Raw genomic sequence first — 19,838 nt, 5'->3', positions numbered from 1 at the left:
AACGTATAGACCGCTAAAAACAAAGTTTATGGCAAAATTTTCATTGGATGAATCCCGTTAAGCGCTGATTTAAACTTAATATACCTTTTAACCAACGAAAAATTTATAGGTAAGCAAGCCTTGCCAAACCGATTTTTCTAAAATTCAATTTTATTCGTATTGTGTAGTAGTGTTGTACTTTAACAATGTCGATAACTTCGGTCAAGTTAAGTTCGTGGGAAAAGAAGACTTAATATAAGTTCCCATAGAAAAGCTCCATTCGTTAAAATATCTATGCGGTGCTCACTTTCAAAACAAGTTCTTTAATAAGAAAAAATATATGCTTAAGAAGTCTGCAGTACCATCGATGAATCTGACAGCAAATCCGCTTCCTGATGAAAAGTTGCTTGAATTTTCTTATACACTCACATGATTACTGTCAAAGTGTGTAAAAGAACAAATGATAATGAGGCCTCAACAACCACGATTGAACCAATCGCCGGACCTAGTCACATGGGTTAAAATATTTCTTGATTTTGCAACTACACCATTTCTTATTTTGAATTTGTTTATTAAATAATGTGTCCTATTTTACAAGAACAGCAACCATCTAATCCAGAATTTTCTGTCAAAAAATTGCTGCAACCAAAGAAGTTAAATAAAGTTAAATCAACTAAAAAGTTAAATAAAGTTAAATCAACTAAAAAGTAGAAAATAATTTTCAATCTAGGAATCACTTAAGGAACAGTATAAATAGTATAATTGTAGAAAAAGTGCGGGGCGCTTTTCGAAAACTGATAAATGGAGCACTTTTTAGTTGATTTTATCATAAAAGCGTGTGTTTTAGTTTTTTAAACTGTATTTTTTATTTTTCAGTCACATGGTCACACATACAGATGTTAAAAATCACATAGGTATGTCCTATATGTAACAAAGGTTTAAGAGAGTAAGTAAAATATAATAAAATTGATTTCTTATTTCTAGTTTATCTTTTATGATGGAAATGTATTCATAAGAGCTCTCTATGCATTTTTAAAAAATAAATGGGGTTCTTATTTTTTGGTGCTATTGAATAAGCTTGATAAATAAAAGTTGTTTTCATATCATATATGGAAAATTGTTATTGCCGTTATTGGTATTATTTTTTTATAACTATGCTTTATAGAAAAAATCATTGCTGCGCCACAAGCTCAATCACAACTCTTCAGCAAAATCGGTCAATTGTGATTTGTGCAACATGTCTTTCCTGTATAAACAAGGACTTAGGCACCATATGCGTGTTCACATAGGAGAAAGGCCTAAATTAATTGTGAGATATATAAATTCTGTATATGAGTTCATTCAATTTCTATTATATTATCTCTTGACTACTTACAGTACCAAGCTTCTTTTACCCCTCCCCACATTCTTTGTGAACATATTTTGTGAACGTCCGTCCACAAAATAGTGTCGACTAAAAATAGAATAGCAAATATGATCTTATCTCGTGTTATTATATTTCTCTTTATTATCAACATGTTTTCTTTCAATAAGAGTTTCGCTCCCTCGCCCACTCCAGACCCCTCTCAGAGCATGACCTTTATGTTAGCACACTACCTTTATTGTTATTTTGTGTATGGCTTTCTTCTATTAGGATCGATTACACGTAAGAATGTCTAACAAATGGGTCTATTCTTTAACCTATCAATCAGATTGCTGTGTTGCTGTATAAAAGGCTGGACATACATGGACTTAGATTACTCTTCATATATTTCCCATAAGGACCGGTCACCGCCATGGTTAGTTGGCGATAAATACTTATTAGATTTGTTGTGTGGCGTTTCGTTTAAAAATCAAAAGTGACTTTTATTTGCGTAACCCGAAGATTAAAATGCCCGCAATGGTGTAAACGTTGTTTTTATGTTTCAGGCGAAGCTAACTGCAGTATCTTTTCATTTGTGCGCCGTATTACTTACTATACAAGCAATTGCTATAGTGGTGGCTTTCAAGAGATCATCCAATGTAAATGAATATACAGTCAAGAATGATAGAACTCGTATGCGACAAAATTACATAGTCCAAGAAGCGACCAATAACGAAGTTTCTGACAATGCAGATGACTTGGGTGTAACTTACGGATCAAAATCTTTTGAACCGGACATCAGTCCTAAAGAGTTACCAGACCTCTTAGTCGACTATGCCAACATGATTAGAAATGACATTTTACTATTGGATCAATCATCTGTTCAAACAAGAACTACAAAAGGAGGCAACTTTGAAGCCGAAAAACGTTACGTAAGTATAAATAGCAATTTATTTATAATTATCTCACCAGCTTATGTAAAATTTAAAGTTAAATGTACTGAAAATTGATATTTTTTATTAGGAGGGGTTCCAGGAGGTTCCGTGCACTTGTGAAGAAGACAATGTAAGTAAATATACTTATTAATTTTTGTTTGTCGTATAGTCGACGTCAAATATTTAAATTTATGTGTCATAATATTACCATCAAACATTTTCTAATCAAATTCTTTTTTTAACACGCTTTTATTACCAGAAAAAGGTGCTGTTCTTAGGAGAAGACTATGTGCCTCGTATGCTCGAAATGAAGATCTGTAATGAAAAACTGTGTCCATCGCCTTACAGCTGCAAAACTCGCTATTACAATGTACGTATAAAACTTCCGTTATTTTGTTCCGAGTGTACTTACATATATACAAATCATTTAAGAAACAGCATTCTTTAAACATTATTTTAGGTGACTGTACTGAGGAGACGAAATAATAAAGATGAATTAGCACGAGAGTTTCAAGAGGAATTACCAGTTGAACTTGCAATGAAATGGGTCGCCTTGAAAAAATCGATCATAGTTGGATGCTTGTGCTTAAAGAACTACATAGAAGGCTAGTGAAATTAAACTTCGAAACATGGAAAGGTCGATCATTGATAAAGAACATATTTTTATGTAAAGGGCGGTTCAAAGTTTGTAAAAAAATACTTTGATAACAAAAATAAATATAGAGTAAAGTTATGTATCAAAAAAGATAGAAAATAAAATAATATAATGAAAATGGTTTAGTTTCAATTGTAATTCTAACTGTAAATATTTTTTACCAACAATTTTAACCGATTTGTGGAATGTGGTGTTGATTTGGAATGAACTGTCACTCTTTTTAAAATTAATATACCTACTACCTACTAAATTCGTTTAAAGTTGAAAGTTTACTCATCAATCGGAGCTTGAAATAAAATAAATTATAGTTTATAAAAACTCACGCTTTTACGTTTTATAATTCTAAAAAGTAATAATTGTTGTAATTAAGTTACTGCCGTGAACTTTAAGGAGCTCGTCACCGCCTCGAAAACCGTTAATCATGATGATCCTGATATCCTAATAATTTTTTGCAATGTTATCAAATAACAGTTTTAACTATCATACAAGCATACATTTTTACTTCTTAAAAGAGAAACATAATATCTTTATACCTTATTTTAAAACTAATAAGACTGTATTAATTACCAGTGTTTTTTTTAAAATCTTCTGAGCGTTTTAAGAATAGTAATTTTATATCGAATGAGCAGTTTACATGTAAGTTCAATTTAGCCAGAATAGTACAGTAGGTATGAGTAAGTTTCAATTAGCTACCACACTATTATATGCAAGCAAAGTTCTTCATCATCATCAATCCCTTACTGTCTCACTGCTGGGGAAAGCTCTCCTGTCAGATTGAGAAGGATTAGGCTATAGCCCACCGCGCTGCTCAAGTGCAAATTAGTAGATTTGAGATTCGATGTCTTAAGTACCTGTACAAACTTTTTCACTATGTTTTCTCACGCCGTTAAAGCAAGCGATTACTACTAATACACATATCACTATGAAGAAACCTTTGATTGATGATAGCTTAGTGGATGTATTTCGGCCTTACAATCGAGGGATCCGAGGTTCAAATCCTAGTCTGATTTTTCAAAATATGTGCAGGAAAACATCATGATAAAACTTAGCAAGTCTTTAAAAAACAAGTTTCTAATCAATGTGAAGTCTACCAGTACGTCCTTGGCCAGGGAGATGGACTATTGTCCAACTCATGCCCATACGTAATCATGGGTTGAGGACGTATGCATGTCATAATTAAATATATAGTTTTTGAAGGTGGTAGTACCCTTTATGGTTCGACTCCGGCGGCACCACCGCCACACCAATTTCTACCTAATAACCGCAGTGTTAGGCGCTGCTGTGTTCCGGTTTGAAGGGTGTGGTAAGGGAGACATACTTTTCCGAGGCGTTCCAGCTTAGACCTCAGGGGTAGCGGCGCAATTGTGGCCAACCTCAGGTCCAATATCTAATCTTATCTGGGGTTGATTACAGATGTCCATGGATGGCAGTAGCCACTTACCATCAGGGTAACTGCATGCTCGTCTGCTCCTATATTATATAAAAGCAGGTACTTATATTTTTTATTAACGACCAATTTATCCCATATTTTGACTACGGAACCGTTAAGATAGTAATTTGACAATTTTGCTTTTGAAATTGTTATTTTTCGGTCTTTGGTAGGCAAAAAGTAGATTGATTATTAATAAAGAAATTACCATGTTTTAGTATCTAAGATATTAAGATGAGTAAGTTGCGGGTAACGGCTAGGTCATAGATAAGCTAATTAAACTCATTATTAGCGCATTAAGGTACCAGGGCATTATAGCTTGGAAGTGATAGTGTTTTAACAAACTGCAGTACTTAACTCTATATTGCTAAGTACAGAAAGAGAAGTACAGAAATCTTTGCACCGCCCGCTAACTAGATAGCCATTTGATAACCTGAAAGGTTCACTTGTAACTGATAAGGCGCAACATTGTATGTTGCATTACTGTTAACAACATTGTATGTTGGTACCTATAATATTCATTTTACTTAAGTTAAGCAATTATGTGAACTGCAAATAAGTCAGTATCCTACGTCAGTAGGATAATATATCTATGGTCAGTATGATGTGATAATGGACCCTTGACCTCATTTGTTAATGACGTGATCTTTATGAAAAAACATTCATTCTTTCAGCAATTATTTCGTTCTGTGTTAAAAAAGTATACGGAAATAATAGAAAATATGGGATGCATGGGAAGAAGTCCTCAAAAGGTGGTTTTTTATCAACGCAAATGCAAATTAATATAAAAATACATAATACTATGACAAATGTCATGTCAATTACCATTGATCTACACTAATTCCATCCTTGAACTAGGTAGTGACACGGACTAACTTTTACTCTAACATTAGACAATTTTGCCTCCGACAGACAGGACTAGCAAGGCTGTTGTAAAAAATAATATAGGTACTAGAACTAGATATTTTTCTATCAATAACGTCTGTTTATGGATACTTACAATTCACACCCTAGAGCATAGCGGATTGCTCACCCGTTTGACGTGCAAGAGGTTGCACGTTCGACTCCCAGTCAGACAGAATTTATGAATTTAGATATCTTTTGTAGGTATATGTTAGAGTATCTCGTCGTATAGTAGTATATCGTTTTTGTATGTATTCATGCAGATAATCCTAGTGCGGAGTGCTCTCAGTGTAGAAAGTATCTGGTAAGTAAAGCCATCTATCCAATATCTAAATCATATTAACAAGTTTAAAGATAGTAGAAACTTTAAAAGTGGTTTGATTCCGGAGTCACCACCGCCACAGAGTACCTATTAGGTGCTGCTGTCACGTTACTACGAGATTCTGTTGTAGACTAAGAATATAGGTAGTTATGCGAAGCATTACAATTTAGTTCTGGGAAGTAACAACGAAGACCCCAAGCGTACCTATCTGAGTTTGATTACAGATGACCATGGCTGGGATTGGCTGTATATTATAAAAGGAACTGTCGTCATGGATTCACAACATAGTGTCAATCATATAACGCTATCTATCAAGTACGTAAATTGTATGATGTAATGTATTGTTACAAACACTGCTTTGACTTAAAATTGTAATAACTTTTGATCGACTTGAATGAAATAAAAACTTAATGTTAAGTCAAGATACGAACTATATGGTTATCTGTTAAATTCCATTAGGTATTCTTGGTTTGATGAGTTACAAACACTAAATATAAATGAAACAAGGATTTGTCATGAAAAAATTAGAGTACCTTCATTTTTAGGGTTCCGTACCCATAGTGTAATAAATAATAGTTAAAAAAAAAACTAAAAAATACGCTTTTATAAAAAATTCGACCAAAAAATGAAAAATAAATAATAGTTTAAAAAAACTAAAAAAATACACTTTTTATAGAAAATCCAACTAAAAAATAGAAAGTAATTTTTTTAACATTTGAATTAAGAATAGTGTAAATAAGATAAAAATATTTTTTATTGTAAAAAAAGCGTGGGGTGCGTGGTGTCAATAGTTATAAATATTTTATTGATAGATATTGAGTAGAAGGATTATCATTTTGATAATATCTTAAAAAGCACCCCACGCTTTTTAATATTAATACGCTTTTATTAGCTTCATACGTATGTATGTTGGTATGTTAGTATGTAACGGAATCTTTGAACATGATTTTAACCCCCTTCAAAACGTCGGATTAACTTGAAATTTGGCATACTTATTAAGGACCGATGACAATTCAATATTTTAAACATTCTGACCCGTTATCCTTACTAGGTTAATCAGGATCAGCGATTTTTGTTTTCCTGAGACCCGGAAGGTCTGCGTTAAGACCAATAAAGGAATCTACCAGGCGCGCCGATCACCTAACCTAACCTGACCTGACCTGACCTGACCTGACCTGACCTGACCTGACCTGACCTGACCTCAACTTAGACACGTCCGTTGTTAATAGCATCATGAAGCAGTGTCTCATCATCCTTATTCATTCAGCACTTCAACATCTGCACCTTCCTTTAACAAGATTTCCACTATTTCATTGTTCCCATTTCTTGCTGCCAAATGTAAAGGCATATATGATTTCAGCTCATCGTCATAGTCACAACATATATTATTAACTTGAGCTGTAAAATTAATTAAACTACTAACAGTTTTAAAATCTCTGCAGGCAGCAGCAACACAAAGAGAAGAAATTCTAGAATTATTTTTTATATTAACATCATCATGCTGTAATATTAAATCGATGATTGGACGACGTCCTTTTGAAATGGCTAGATGTAAAGCAGTTGACCGTTTTTCTCTTGAGTATTGCCATCAGCGCCTGTTTTTAAAAGATGCTGTATCATCCTTTTTCCGTGATTACTTTTATCCAAGATAGAGGACCTGGGATATGGTATAAATTATGAAAGAAAGCAGTTAGCATTGGCAATTCGGATGTTATTAAACAACTCCTCTGGGATTTTCACGTTAACAATAAAAATAAACACCAATGTAAAACACCACTTCATACAGCTGTGTTAAACAATGACCCAATATTCATTTTAGCATTGCTAAGCAAAGGTGCTGATGCTGATTCGAAAGATAAACTTGATAATACGCTACGTAATAATCGTTAAAATAATCGCTAAAATGATCACTAAAAAATGAAAAATAAATAATAGTTAAAAAAAACTAAAAAATACGCTTTTATAAAAAATTCGACCAAAAAATGAAAAATAAATAAATAGTTTTAAAAAAACTAAAAAAATACACTTTTTATAGAAAATCCAACTAAAAAATAGAAAATATTTTTTTTTAAATTTGAATTAAGAATAGTGTAAATAAGATAAAAATATATTTTATTGTAAAAAAAGCGTGGGGTGCTTTTTAAGATATTATCAAAATGATAATCCTTCTACTCAATATCTATCAATAAAATATTTATAACTATTGACACCATGCACCCCACGCTTTTTTTACAATAAAAAATATTTTTATCTTATTTACACTATTCTTAATTCAAATTTAAAACAAAATATTTTCTATTTTTTAGTTGGATTTTCTATAAAAAGTGTATTTTTTTAGTTTTTTTAAAACTATTTATTTATTTTACAATAAAAAATATTTTTATCTTATTTACACTATTCTTAACTCAAATTTAAAAAAAATATTTTCTATTTTTTAGTTGGATTTTCTATAAAAAGTGTATTTTTTTAGTTTTTTTAAACTATTATTTATTTTTCATTTTTTGGTCGAATTTTTTATAAAAGCGTATTTTTTAGTTTTTTTTTTAACTATTATTTATTTTTCATTTTTTAATGATTATTTTAGCGATTATTTTAACGATTATTACGTAGCGTATTATCAAGTTTATCTTTCGAATCAGCATCAGCACCTTTGCTTAGCAGTGCAAAAATGAATATTGGGTCATTGTTTAACACAGCTGTATGAAGTGGTGTTTTACATTGGTGTTTATTTTTATTGTTAACGTGAAAATCCCAGAGGAGTTGTTGAATGACATTCGAATTGCCAATGCTAACTGCTTTCTTTCATAATTTATACCATATCCCAGGTCCTCTATCTTGGATAAAAGTAATCACGGAAAAAGGATGATAGAGCATCTTTTAAAAACAGGCGCTGATGGCAATACTCAAGAGAAAAACGTTCAACTGCTTTACATCTAGCCATTTCAAAAGGACGTCGTCCAATCATCGATTTAATATTACAGCATGATGATGTTAATATCAAAAATAATTCTAGAATTTCTTTTCTTTGTGTTGCTGCTGCCTGCAGAGATTTTAAAACTGTTAGTAGTTTAATTAATTTTACAGCTCGAGTTAATAATATAAATTGTGACTATGACGATGAGCTGAAATCATATATGCCTTTACATTTGGCAGCAAGAAATGGGAACAATGAAATAGTGGAAATCTTGTTAAAGGAAGGTGCAGATGTTGAAGTGCTGAATGAATAAGGATGATGAGACACCGCTTCATGATGCTATTAACAATGGACGCGTCGAAGTTGAGGTCAGGTCAGGTCAAGTCAGGTCAGGTCAGGTCAGGTCAGGTCAGGTCAAGTCAGATCAGGTCAGGTCAGGTCAGGTCAGGTCAGGTCAGGTCAGGTCAGGTCAGGTCAAAATATTGAATTGTCATCGGTCCTTAATAAGTATGCCAAATTTCAAGTTCATCCGACGTTTTGAAGGGGGTTAAAATGATGTTCAAAGATTCCGTTACATACTAACATACCAACATACGAGTACATACGTCTGAAGCTAATAAAAGCGTATTAAAAACGAAGACTTCGCTGTCTGTCCGTTTGTCACAGGGCTATATCTCCGGAACCGTAATAGACAGACATTAAATTAACAACAAATACTAAAAATAAAACAAAGTTGAATATAAAAGGGGGTCTCCATACAACAAACCGGTATTTTTCGGCATTTTTCGATCTAACTGTTAAACTATACTAGAAGGACAATAAAAATTTTTACAATCCGTTTACTACTATAACATATAGGTAGTTTAATTTTATTATACATTGTATTCATTATCACCCCAAGGCCATCTATTTTTGTGTAACATGACTAAGTATAATTGAAAATTAACGTATCATTCCCACCAACCTCCTCCTCACCCCAACGCCATCTATTGTTGTTTCATATAACTAAGTACTGTTGAAAATAATGAAATGAATAAAAATAAGTAAAAATAATGAACATTTGGTGGTACGGAAGCCTCCATGTGCGAGTTCGACTCGTACTTGGCGAATTATTTTCGGTGTACAGACACGCGAATCTTTAATTCTTATGTAGAATAATGATCGAAATACTTTCAATCGATATTAATTCTATAGTCGTGTGTACTTAAGTAATAATAATTCAAGTCTACTGTTTCTATGATAAGTAATCTAAGATAATACATATTATTTTGGTTTGAAGCCTAATGATAGCATTTTTCTATTTTGAATTAAGCGCGAGAACTCGCATGTGCAATGGCGTCCGCTGATGACGTCACGCCTCGACATGACGTCATTCGCTTCGATCTGCGATCCAGACCTCATGAGTCATGACCCACTTGACTAACTGCAGTATACTTTTATTTTATTGAAAATATAATTACCTCATCGTAAATTATAGGTATATCAAAACTAGGTCATTAACACGCTTTTATTAGCTTCAGACGTATGTATGTTGGTATGTTGGTATGTTAGTATGTAACGGAATCTTTGAACATGATTTTAACCCCCTTCAAAACGTCGGATTAACTCGAAATTTGGCATACTTATTAAAGACCGATGACAATTCAATATTTTAAACAATAGTTTTGTACCATTGTCCTTATCAACATCCTCTGGATTAACGATTTTCGAGGCGAGATTTTTCAAACACCTTCAGCAAAGTTCATCGCAACTTTAGATTGCAAATAATAATTATTTTTAGAATGATTTCAACATATTTTTTCCAGTACATAGCTACAATTCTTTATTCTTTCATTCTTCAATACTGTTATTCAATATATAGTGTATGTGAGTATTTTTCATTATATTCTAATGTTCGCAACATCAATCAGAATTATGGATTTAAGTAAATATAAACTAATTTCATCAAATTTTAATTGTATAAGTGTGTACTTTGTAATCCCTAAGCCATTTTGTGATTTTATATTACTATAACGTACTTTGTAATATATGTGTATTTTACAAATGTAAAGATTTTTCATAAGTGTTTCGTCAAATTGAAATTGTACAAGTTCTTTGAAAGTAATTCGTTACTAATGATTGAATAATTCTGTACGAATATTTAATTTTTTGTTTGCCTTTATAGTATTTTCAATTGGGTTGGGAATTATAATTGATACAATATTTTTGATACATTAACAATTCACTTTATTCACACAATTCAAGACGAGTGTTACATAATTATGGATATTTATCCTAAGTACAATACAATACAAAAACTACCAAATACAAACATAATTTATTCTACACAAATATTCTTACATCATTATAATGATTTACTATAGATTACATTATTATGTTTTAAGGATTTTTCTTAAATAAACGCATTTTTTTTATTTTTTTAAATTTTAACTAGGATAATTGGGTAGAAAAACAGCTTTATGTATACAAAATCTTTATTATCAAATATAAAGATACCGCCATTAGGTATAATTAAAATTATCATATCTTCAATTATCAAACTTTATCGTTTCGAGTACATATTAACCTTATATATTAGCTTTATTAAATTACCATATCCCTAATTATCAAACTTTATTGTTTCGAGTACATATTAACCTTATATATTAGCTTTATTAAATTATCATAGCTCCAATTTTCAAACTTTATTGTTTCGAGTACATATTATTAACCTTATATATTAGCTTACACGCTACAGTTATACATTGCAATTGAAGTTGAAGTGTAGCTCTGCCCTGGACTCGCGAAGATGAAGAACGCGTTCAGTTGTAGCCGCCCATCAGCCCGTTCTCTCCATCAGGTGTCACCAGCGCCACCATCAGCCAGATTTCTGAAACCAACAAAACATTTTAGTAAGTGAAGTAAAAAGAGCGTACCGACTTTTAGCTCTAACAGTTACCTCTAACAATTATTTGAGATTACCTTTAGGTCTTACTAACCTAAGTAAGTTAAACACAAAACCTCTGAAGAACCATTTTAAACCTGATACCTTTATATGCAGAGAATTACCTTCTAATGTTCAAGATCATAACACCTTATTGAGCAAAGTTATTAAAATAATCACAAGACAAAATATGTCTGATGAATAAATGCGCTCAAGACTGCTAAACCTGATACCTTTATATACAGAGAATTACCTTCTAATGTTCAAGATCATAACAACCTTACCTTATTGAGCAAAGTTATTAAATTATCACATTCACAAAACAAGATATGTCTGATGAATAAATGCGCTCAATACTGCTATCGGCCATAATGTCAGTCCTATTCTCGCAGTCGAGTCAGCCAGCAGCACAATGATCCGAGTCCTAAAGCAATGAAAATAAAGATATTTTAGAATCGGTCTCACATTTCTCATAGAAAGTCCTAACACAGACAGATGGTGGCTTTGGCTTTGGACAGATTAACTTCAGAAGTTCATATACAGTGCAAATTTATCTAAATGAATACAGTTATTAAATTATTATGAATATAGTCTTAACTTACTCAGAAAATGAAAATATGCTTGAAGATAAAAAGCGCTGACTGCCAAAGATCTGCCATAACCTTGTCATCATCAGATGATCACCGTCGTAAGCCAGAGTCCTAAAAAAAGGAAATGGTAAATAGTGGAAACGCATAAAATTTCTTACAAGTAGTCCTGCTAAACCTAAGAGATCTCTAAAAACCTTTGACATCTGATACTTTTGGAAGATTATCTTTGGTCTTTGGGATTATGATCAATATACAATTGTTACAATTATTGGGTACAGTTATAAAATGATGACATGTAGAACTAAATTAGTCTGATGATAACGACTGCCGCCTGCCATGAAGTAAAAGCCCTGTTCTCTTCGTCAGCTGATCACCATCACCACCGACTATTCTAAAACAAAGGAAATAAAAATAAATTACAATCTGACAAAAATCTTAGCAAATTATACGCTAAATCTCTAATAGCCCTTTGACATCTGATGGTTTAGTAAGATGACCTTAAATTAAAGGATACATTTAATCATTATAACTATTGAGAAATCTTATTAAACCATAACAATTAGGAAACGATTTATGCTTGACGATACATTCCGCAAACGCCTTCCATTTGGCATAACGTACAACGCCCGTTCTCTTCCTCTACTGATCCCCAGATGATTCTGGTGATTTATGATGGTTCATAAATCGAGAGTGCTAAAACAAAGGAAATGAAGAATCTTACAATCTGACAAAAAAATCTCAGTAAATTATACGCTACATCTCCAATAGCCCTTTGACATCTGATGGTTTAGTAAGATTACCTTAAACTAAAGAATACATTTAATCATTATAACTATTGAGAAATCTTATTAAACCATAACAATTAGGAAACGATTTATGCTTGACGATACATTCCGCAAACGCCTTCCATTTGGGATAACGTACAACGCCCGCTCTCTTCCTCTACTGATCCCCAGATGATTCTGGTGATTTATGATGGTTCATAAATCGAGAGTGCTAAAACAAAGGAAATGAAGAATCTTACAATCTGACAAAAAAAATCTCAGTAAATTATACGCTACATCTCCAATAGCCCTTTGACATCTGATGGTTTAGTAAGATTACCTTAAACTAAAGAATACATTTAATCATTATAACTATTGAGAAATCTTATTAAACCATAACAATTAGGAAACGATTTATGCTTGACGATACATTCCGCAAACGCCTTCCATTTGGGATAACGTACAACGCCCGCTCTCTTCCTCTACTGATCCCCAGATGATTCTGGTGATTTATGATGGTTCATAAATCGAGAGTGCTAAAACAAAGGAAATGAAGAATCTTACAATCTGACAAAAAAAATCTCAGTAAATTATACGCTACATCTCCAATAGCCCTTTGACATCTGATGGTTTAGTAAGATTACCTTAAACTAAAGAATACATTTAATCATTATAACTATTGAGAAATCTTATTAAACCATAACAATTAGGAAACGGTTTATGCTTGACGATAAATTCCGCAAACGTCTTCCATTTGGCATAACGTACAACGCCCGTTCTCTTCCTCAACTGATCACCAGAACCACCATAAATCGAGGGTTCTAAAACAAAGCAATGAAGAAATTTTACAATCTGACAAAAAAAATCTCAGTAAAGTATATGCTACATCTCTAATAGCCCTTTGACATCTTATGCTTCAGTAAGAATACCTTAAATTAAAGGATACATTTAATCATTATAACTATTGACAAATCTTATTAAACCATAACAATTAGGAAACGATTTATGTTTGACGAAAAATTCCGCAAACGCCTTCCATTTGGCATATTGTACAACGGCCGTTCTCTTCCTCAACTGATCACCAGATGGTTGTGGTGATTTATGATGGTTCATAAATCGAGAGTGCTAAAACAAAGGAAATGAAGAATCTTACAATCTGAAGAAAAAATATTTTCAGGAATTCGTAGGAAGATTCTTAACAGTTCTTTGACATAGGACTGGTCATTTACTATGACGAAAATTGACATTGATTGATCAATACGGTTGCATGAATCGCCAGCCCTATATATTTGGATATCCGGATGTGAAATTTTAATCGTCAATTAAAGCAGATAATTTTAAAATACTGCGATTTGTAAAGCACCAGTAAGAAGGCTTAACCTGAAACATAAAAAGTACCTTAATAAATTATGTATGTAGCTAATAAACCAGGGTATAAGCGAAAAAAACTAAAATGTAAAAGAATGCAAGGTTGAGGGAGGATATTATTTTAATGAAACAAAAATTATCTTTAGGGACATTACACGAATAACACATAACGTACCAATTCATTTGTCCTTGAAATTTAAGTGACGTGAATATTCAGCCGTGAGATACCTGTAGAAACGAGCTTCTGGCCAAAAAAAAAGAAGAACTACAAAAGCCCGGATCTACAGGGTAAATCACGAATTCGCAATTTATTATCTTCTGTCTTCTTGATTACGGCACAGCGTAGCACACCTCATCTTCCGGCTGCCCCGTACCGATGCTACGCCTACCTATTACCTAAATATATCTGCGTTAAGTAATTATTATTTTATGTGTTTTATTTTAGAACAATTTATTAAAATAATTGTCGGTCGTATTTATAGAAACGGTAGTTTATCGCACGTATTTAATTTAATATATATATAATCCTGAACCGTTAATATATAAACCGGAGTTCTTTTATCGAATAAGAAATATACTATGTTATATTAACCGCTTAGTAAGTTTATGGTGCTACAAATATAAATTTTACGCAATCTCTTTACATTTACGTCTTCTAATACTCAACAAATGTGAGGTCAGTAATGGAGGAATTGACGCCATTTTCTTCGAGATCTTTAGATCTTCTTAAATTTAATATATTCACGTCTATTGGTAGCTTTGCTTCTAATTTAGACTAACAAAATTATGGTAGGTTTAAAAAAATATTACTCTTCTATACTAATGACGAATGCAAGCGTTTTTTATCAGGCACCGGCGGTTTTTTATTAGTTTTTAGGTATTGTATGAGTTCGATAAAATCATTTGTGTACCAGTAACCAGCTAACAAAAATCTAACTGAAACAGGCACGTAAACGCAATATGCTTTAAATGACCGTTAAAAAGGTGACCACAATTTAATTTAGATCGATCGTCTTATTATCTTTGTTTTTTTAATATTCTAAAACCATTTAGCTTTATTCGGTAATTTTTTCCAATTCTCCAAATTTTTCTTGATCTATTTGCGTGATCATTTAGTTTTCTCGACTTCCACTAAAACAAGCAAGAATATAAATTTCGACATTGCACTGAGCACTATCCTCACTAACTCAAAATTTTTAACAAAACACATACACTGGCACATTTAACACGTCCTATTAGATTCAATTAGAAATAGAATAAGACTCAGAAAATGTTAGACCAAACAGTTATTCCTGAACAAAGGAATTTAATTCGCGTTGCAGACGCAATGACTACGGGTCTGAGTTGTTTCAGGCGAACTGGCGGTCGGGGAGTCTGGACATTTATATCGGGACGCGCCACGGGACCCTTAGGGGGTTGAGGGTGACTAATAGTGGAAGGGGAGTGCCCCTCCACAACTGATATACGATTGTGCTCCTTGTATAAAAGGTATAAAGGCCCGATTCCTATAAATTATTCGGGAGGGAGCCAGAAATCTCGCGGGAAGTAGGGTGGCAGTCTACAATAATAATACGGAGCCAGAACGTTATGCGCATGACCGAACGCGTACAAATCAATATCGCATTTTAAGGAACGTTCGAGAGCCTGAATGCTTGGAAGCGCGAGATGAAATAACATGCCGATGGTTCCGTATCAATTTTTTTATCCCTAAACTAAAACTAAATAATAATATCTACAACGCCTATAATGTTATCGGGAAAATGGGTTTATATTTTTCATTATACTGAGTAACAATGTATTCTTTTTTGTAAATTTGGACCAATGTTTTTTGTACCAATTGGCCCACGATCAGACAAACTGACCTACTGACAGACCAACATATTGGCCAAGGATAGGTGGCAGACATACATGACACGAGTTAGGAAAAACTGACCAACAGTCGGTCGGTAAGACTAATTGAGACCAACCGACTGATGGATGGATGTATGGAAGGGATACATAGACTGATGGGTAATGGGACTGATAACTTACTATTATATCATTCTATTCGTGATTAACTGATATGTATCAAAGTCTAAAGTAGAAATAATGGAAATTATATCCTAGAAGAGATTATAAAATTTTGGATATTAAAAAAATAACTGCAGATTTATCAAATTCAAGTTACTTGTCTATGAGTATGTAGCTTTTGGTAATATGTATTTGAAAGTAAAACTAACATCAAAAACTCAAAAAACATTGAAGTCTTAACTAAGTGGGCCATAAATATGTTGCAACCTGGACATATGTAACATAATGGATTAAATTGGGATTTTTCATATTAAGGATTTCTTGCTTACTGCTCTATTCATTGCTATGAAACGAGCTGCTGTATTCTGCTCAACACACTTGTAATATTTGTGGGTGATGAGGGTTAAGTAAATTTAAAACTATTATTAAAATGTAAATGTTATTATACAAATGACAAGTACCTTAATGATAAATTGTTGAATGTATAATTAATTTCTTGACATATTCATTTCCATTGTATTCAATTATTTACAATATAATTATTTTGACATGGAATAATGATAGCTGTTGCTTCTTAAGTGTTTGATCTAATACATGTCTCCTATTTTCCTCTAATTTAATTATACTTACCTACACAGATAGTTTTCGTTTAATTAATTAAGAAATTGCACACCCATAGCGTAACTACAGAGAAATGTAAAACCGTCAACAAGAAAAATCTTGTAAAAACCAGTAATATGCAATAAATATTGATTACTTATTGGTGTTGCATTAATGGCATGAATCTAAATATAGATAAATGTTTTTTTATAAAATTCACATAAAAATACAATACTGTTGATTCAAAATATTATATTCAAGGAAGGCGTTTACAAGAGTAAATTAGTATTAGAGACTTGGGGGTTACATTAGATAAAAAGTTAACATTTTTGCCTCATATAGATAATATAATCAAACGTGCATCCAATATGCTGGGGTTCGTCATAAGAAACAGTAAAATCTTAAAAAAACCAGAGACTAGAACCCTTTTGTATAATACTTTAGTACGAAGTGTGTTGGAGTATTGTCCTGTAGTTTGGAGGCCTCATTATGCGGCTCATATTCTTAGAATTGAACGTGTCCAGAAAAGGTTCTTATGGCATTTATCACACTCTGCTAATATTTCAAAAAGAATGCGCACATACTCTGAAAAACTTGAACACTTTAATATGTCTTCTTTGAATAAGCGAAGAATACTTCTGGACTTGACATTCCTTTACAAAATTCATAATAACATTATAGATTGTCCACAACTACTTAGCAACTTTAAATTTAGAATACCCCGAACCGCCCCGCGCCATCCAACTTCACTTTTTGTTCCGCCGCTAAGATTAACAGTCTTAGGTAGCAATTCTCCAATACCTCGTTTAAGTAAAACCTTTAATGATTGGTCCATTGATAGACAAATTGATTTATTCTCACTCAAGCTTCACCAGTTTCGACATCATTTGCTCAAGAAAATCCCAAATTAAATTCCACCATTACTATTAAAATCAGAATCACCCTACATTAATATAGTTATTAAATTAGTAAAACATTGTTTTAAGTCAAGCGCCTCTGTTACTTAGGTATTATGTTCATTGCATGCAGTGTTTACCTATAAGTGATTGTGCATTTAGCTATATTATAGGTTATGTTGTAAGAAGTTACTGTAAGAATGTAACAATTGTTGGTAAACCAAATAAATAAATAAATAAATAAATAAATTACTGATTACTGAAAGGTTCTATTGTTATGTGTTACCTAATGGAATAAAATTATTAAAATCATGTATTGTCATTGGTTCTTGGAAATTGTTCAAAATTTTAAATTAATCGGACCGTTCAAAGTGGGTAAAAATTGAGTTCCAAGATACAGATTACATACATACAGGTCAAGCTAATAAATCATGGTAAAAATTATAATGGTGTTTAGCACATAACACATGTAGTACAATGAGAATAGGAGTGGTGTAATTTTAATATTATGTACCACTTTGAGACCTTATCAATTTACTTGTGACATTTTCTTATAAGAAATCTAACATAGATTTCTTTGAGTATCAGTATTATAGTATTAGATACTCAAAAGTATTACTTTAACAGAAATATGACATAAATACCATTATTATAAAAAAAAAATTATGATCTCTTATTTCAATATGTAGAAGGTTTAATAATAACATTCTTAATTAAGCAATCAAAACATTTGTTGCATAAAATACTTTTTAGCCTATACTTTTTAAAATTATTTTCTAAGTAATGCCATAAGTGGTTGCCTATGATTTTTTATGCTTGGTATCAAACTATTACTAAGTCCAGCTACTTATTTCCCCACATATAACTTTAATAGACCTAATATAGATTAATTCACCGCCTTCTTAGATGGGTGTTGAAATTCTTTTCACTTTAACTAGACTGAAGACATTAATTTTAGGATTTCCTTACAACTGACTATGTATATTGAAAAAAGTATTAAAGTCTAAAACCTAAAAAGTAAAAAGCCTAAGGTGTATGAATGTGTGATACTCTTAAACTTAGATACTCGAAGACTTGATGTTTTCGAAATTCGAAACATTTAATTTAGTATTCGTTCTAACTTTTTAACACATTGTATATACTCGTACATAAATTGTTTCGTCATAGATTATAAAGGAAACTTACGTACCTAATTCCATGTGTGTATTAAGTATTGCGTAACTCACTGAGCGAAAGATAGAACAATCCAGCTATTAAGTATAACACAATAATTAACCATAACTTCCTTTGTAAATATTTTTCAATAGGTACAATTTTGTAGTAAATCACTAATTGCAGTTATTTTTGTATGTAAGCCTACATTTATTTTATATTTTTCAATTCACTTAATAAATAGGAATATTTTAAATTTAAATAAAAACAGATGATTTGAAACGTCAACGTTTGACTTTGACTTTTTGTATCGTCCATTTGACTTTGTACAATTTGTCAATGTCATTCTGCTCTTAGATTAGGCATGAATAACATAGTTCATGCAGCCAACTTTTTTTTATTTAATTCACAATTGTGATTTTTTTTATAAATTTTTCATCAATTGTTTTTCGTCTTGCACTTGTTTTTCTTATTTTAATTTACTTATTTTAAATCAATTATCCGAAGATTATGTCTTCGGACAACGGCCCTCCGTTTGGAGGGGGAATGGCGCCCCACCCCGCGCCGCTCCTGTGAGGCTCAACCTATCTAACCTAACATTAACCTCTCCACCAGCATAATTGTACAGTAAGGTAACATTAGCTCAATAAGTATTTAGAGTAAATTTTTAATGACATCATTTAGTTTCTTGAAATTAAATACTTGAATCTAATGAGATTATAAATAGTGTTCTGGCCGTTCAAGTAACTACTATGCTCTATTTAATTTTATAATATTTAACATAATGTATGATGCAATATATTTTTCTGTATTAACATATCCTTATGGCCCTCTTCTTGAGGGAGGTGGCGCCCCTCCCCGCGCCACTCCTGTGAGACACGACTTCCTGACCCTTTGTCTCTCCACCATCATGTCAACTAAATAATGTTATACAAAAACACCTTTTATTGGTATAAGAGTTGTTGTAACGTTTTAATGAATATATTGAGTGCAACCTACTTTGTATCATAAAATAATGTCATCGAAATAAAGTTTACTCCTCAAATGAACGTAACG

The 19,838-nt window shown here is 32.2% G+C and overlaps 1 protein-coding gene and 1 long non-coding RNA gene across 9 annotated transcripts; one reads left to right on the top strand and one right to left on the bottom strand.

Annotated features, from left to right (window-relative positions):
* Positions 1-445: 445 nt before the first annotated feature.
* LOC140743436 (prothoracicotropic hormone-like) lies at positions 446-3,003 on the top strand. The gene is made up of 5 exons (XM_073074698.1): positions 446-496; positions 1,888-2,253; positions 2,345-2,386; positions 2,516-2,626; positions 2,717-3,003. The coding sequence occupies exons 1-5, from the start codon at positions 446-448 to the stop codon at positions 2,864-2,866; spliced, it is 720 nt and encodes a 239-aa protein (XP_072930799.1). The 3' UTR covers positions 2,867-3,003.
* A 7,932-nt stretch (positions 3,004-10,935) lies between these two features.
* LOC140743315 (uncharacterized) lies at positions 10,936-19,086 on the bottom strand. Of its 8 annotated transcripts, none has more exons than XR_012102433.1 (4): positions 18,820-19,086; positions 12,005-14,520; positions 11,687-11,826; positions 10,936-11,348 (listed from the first exon to the last, which is right to left on the bottom strand). It is a non-coding gene; the product is annotated as an uncharacterized LOC140743315 (long non-coding RNA). The 8 variants fall into 8 exon arrangements; XR_012102435.1 differs by lacking the exon at positions 18,820-19,086 and having other exon boundaries at positions 12,005-13,292; positions 13,401-18,478; XR_012102434.1 differs by lacking the exon at positions 18,820-19,086 and having other exon boundaries at positions 12,005-14,136; positions 14,300-18,478.
* Between the last annotated feature and the right edge of the window lie 752 nt (positions 19,087-19,838).

The sequence above is a fragment of the Epargyreus clarus genome, unplaced genomic scaffold (assembly GCF_041222505.1).
Source record: "Epargyreus clarus isolate Ecla_fem2 unplaced genomic scaffold, WU_Ecla_fem_2.2 ptg000007l, whole genome shotgun sequence".
In the NCBI taxonomy this organism is placed as follows: Eukaryota; Metazoa; Arthropoda; class Insecta; order Lepidoptera; family Hesperiidae; genus Epargyreus; species Epargyreus clarus.
The sequence above is the reverse complement of the archived record's forward strand: the minus strand, read 5'-3'. Positions and strand labels throughout refer to the sequence as shown.

Excerpts from the sequence above, each read along its gene's own strand:
- LOC140743436 (XM_073074698.1), top strand. The coding sequence starts at position 446 with ATGAGGCCTCAACAACCACGATTGAACCAATCGCCGGACCTAGTCACA. Across the intron at positions 2,387-2,515 it reads GCACTTGTGAAGAAGACAAT|AAAAAGGTGCTGTTCTTAGG; the intron begins GTAAGTAAATAT and ends TTTTATTACCAG. Across the intron at positions 2,627-2,716 it reads GCAAAACTCGCTATTACAAT|GTGACTGTACTGAGGAGACG; the intron begins GTACGTATAAAA and ends ACATTATTTTAG.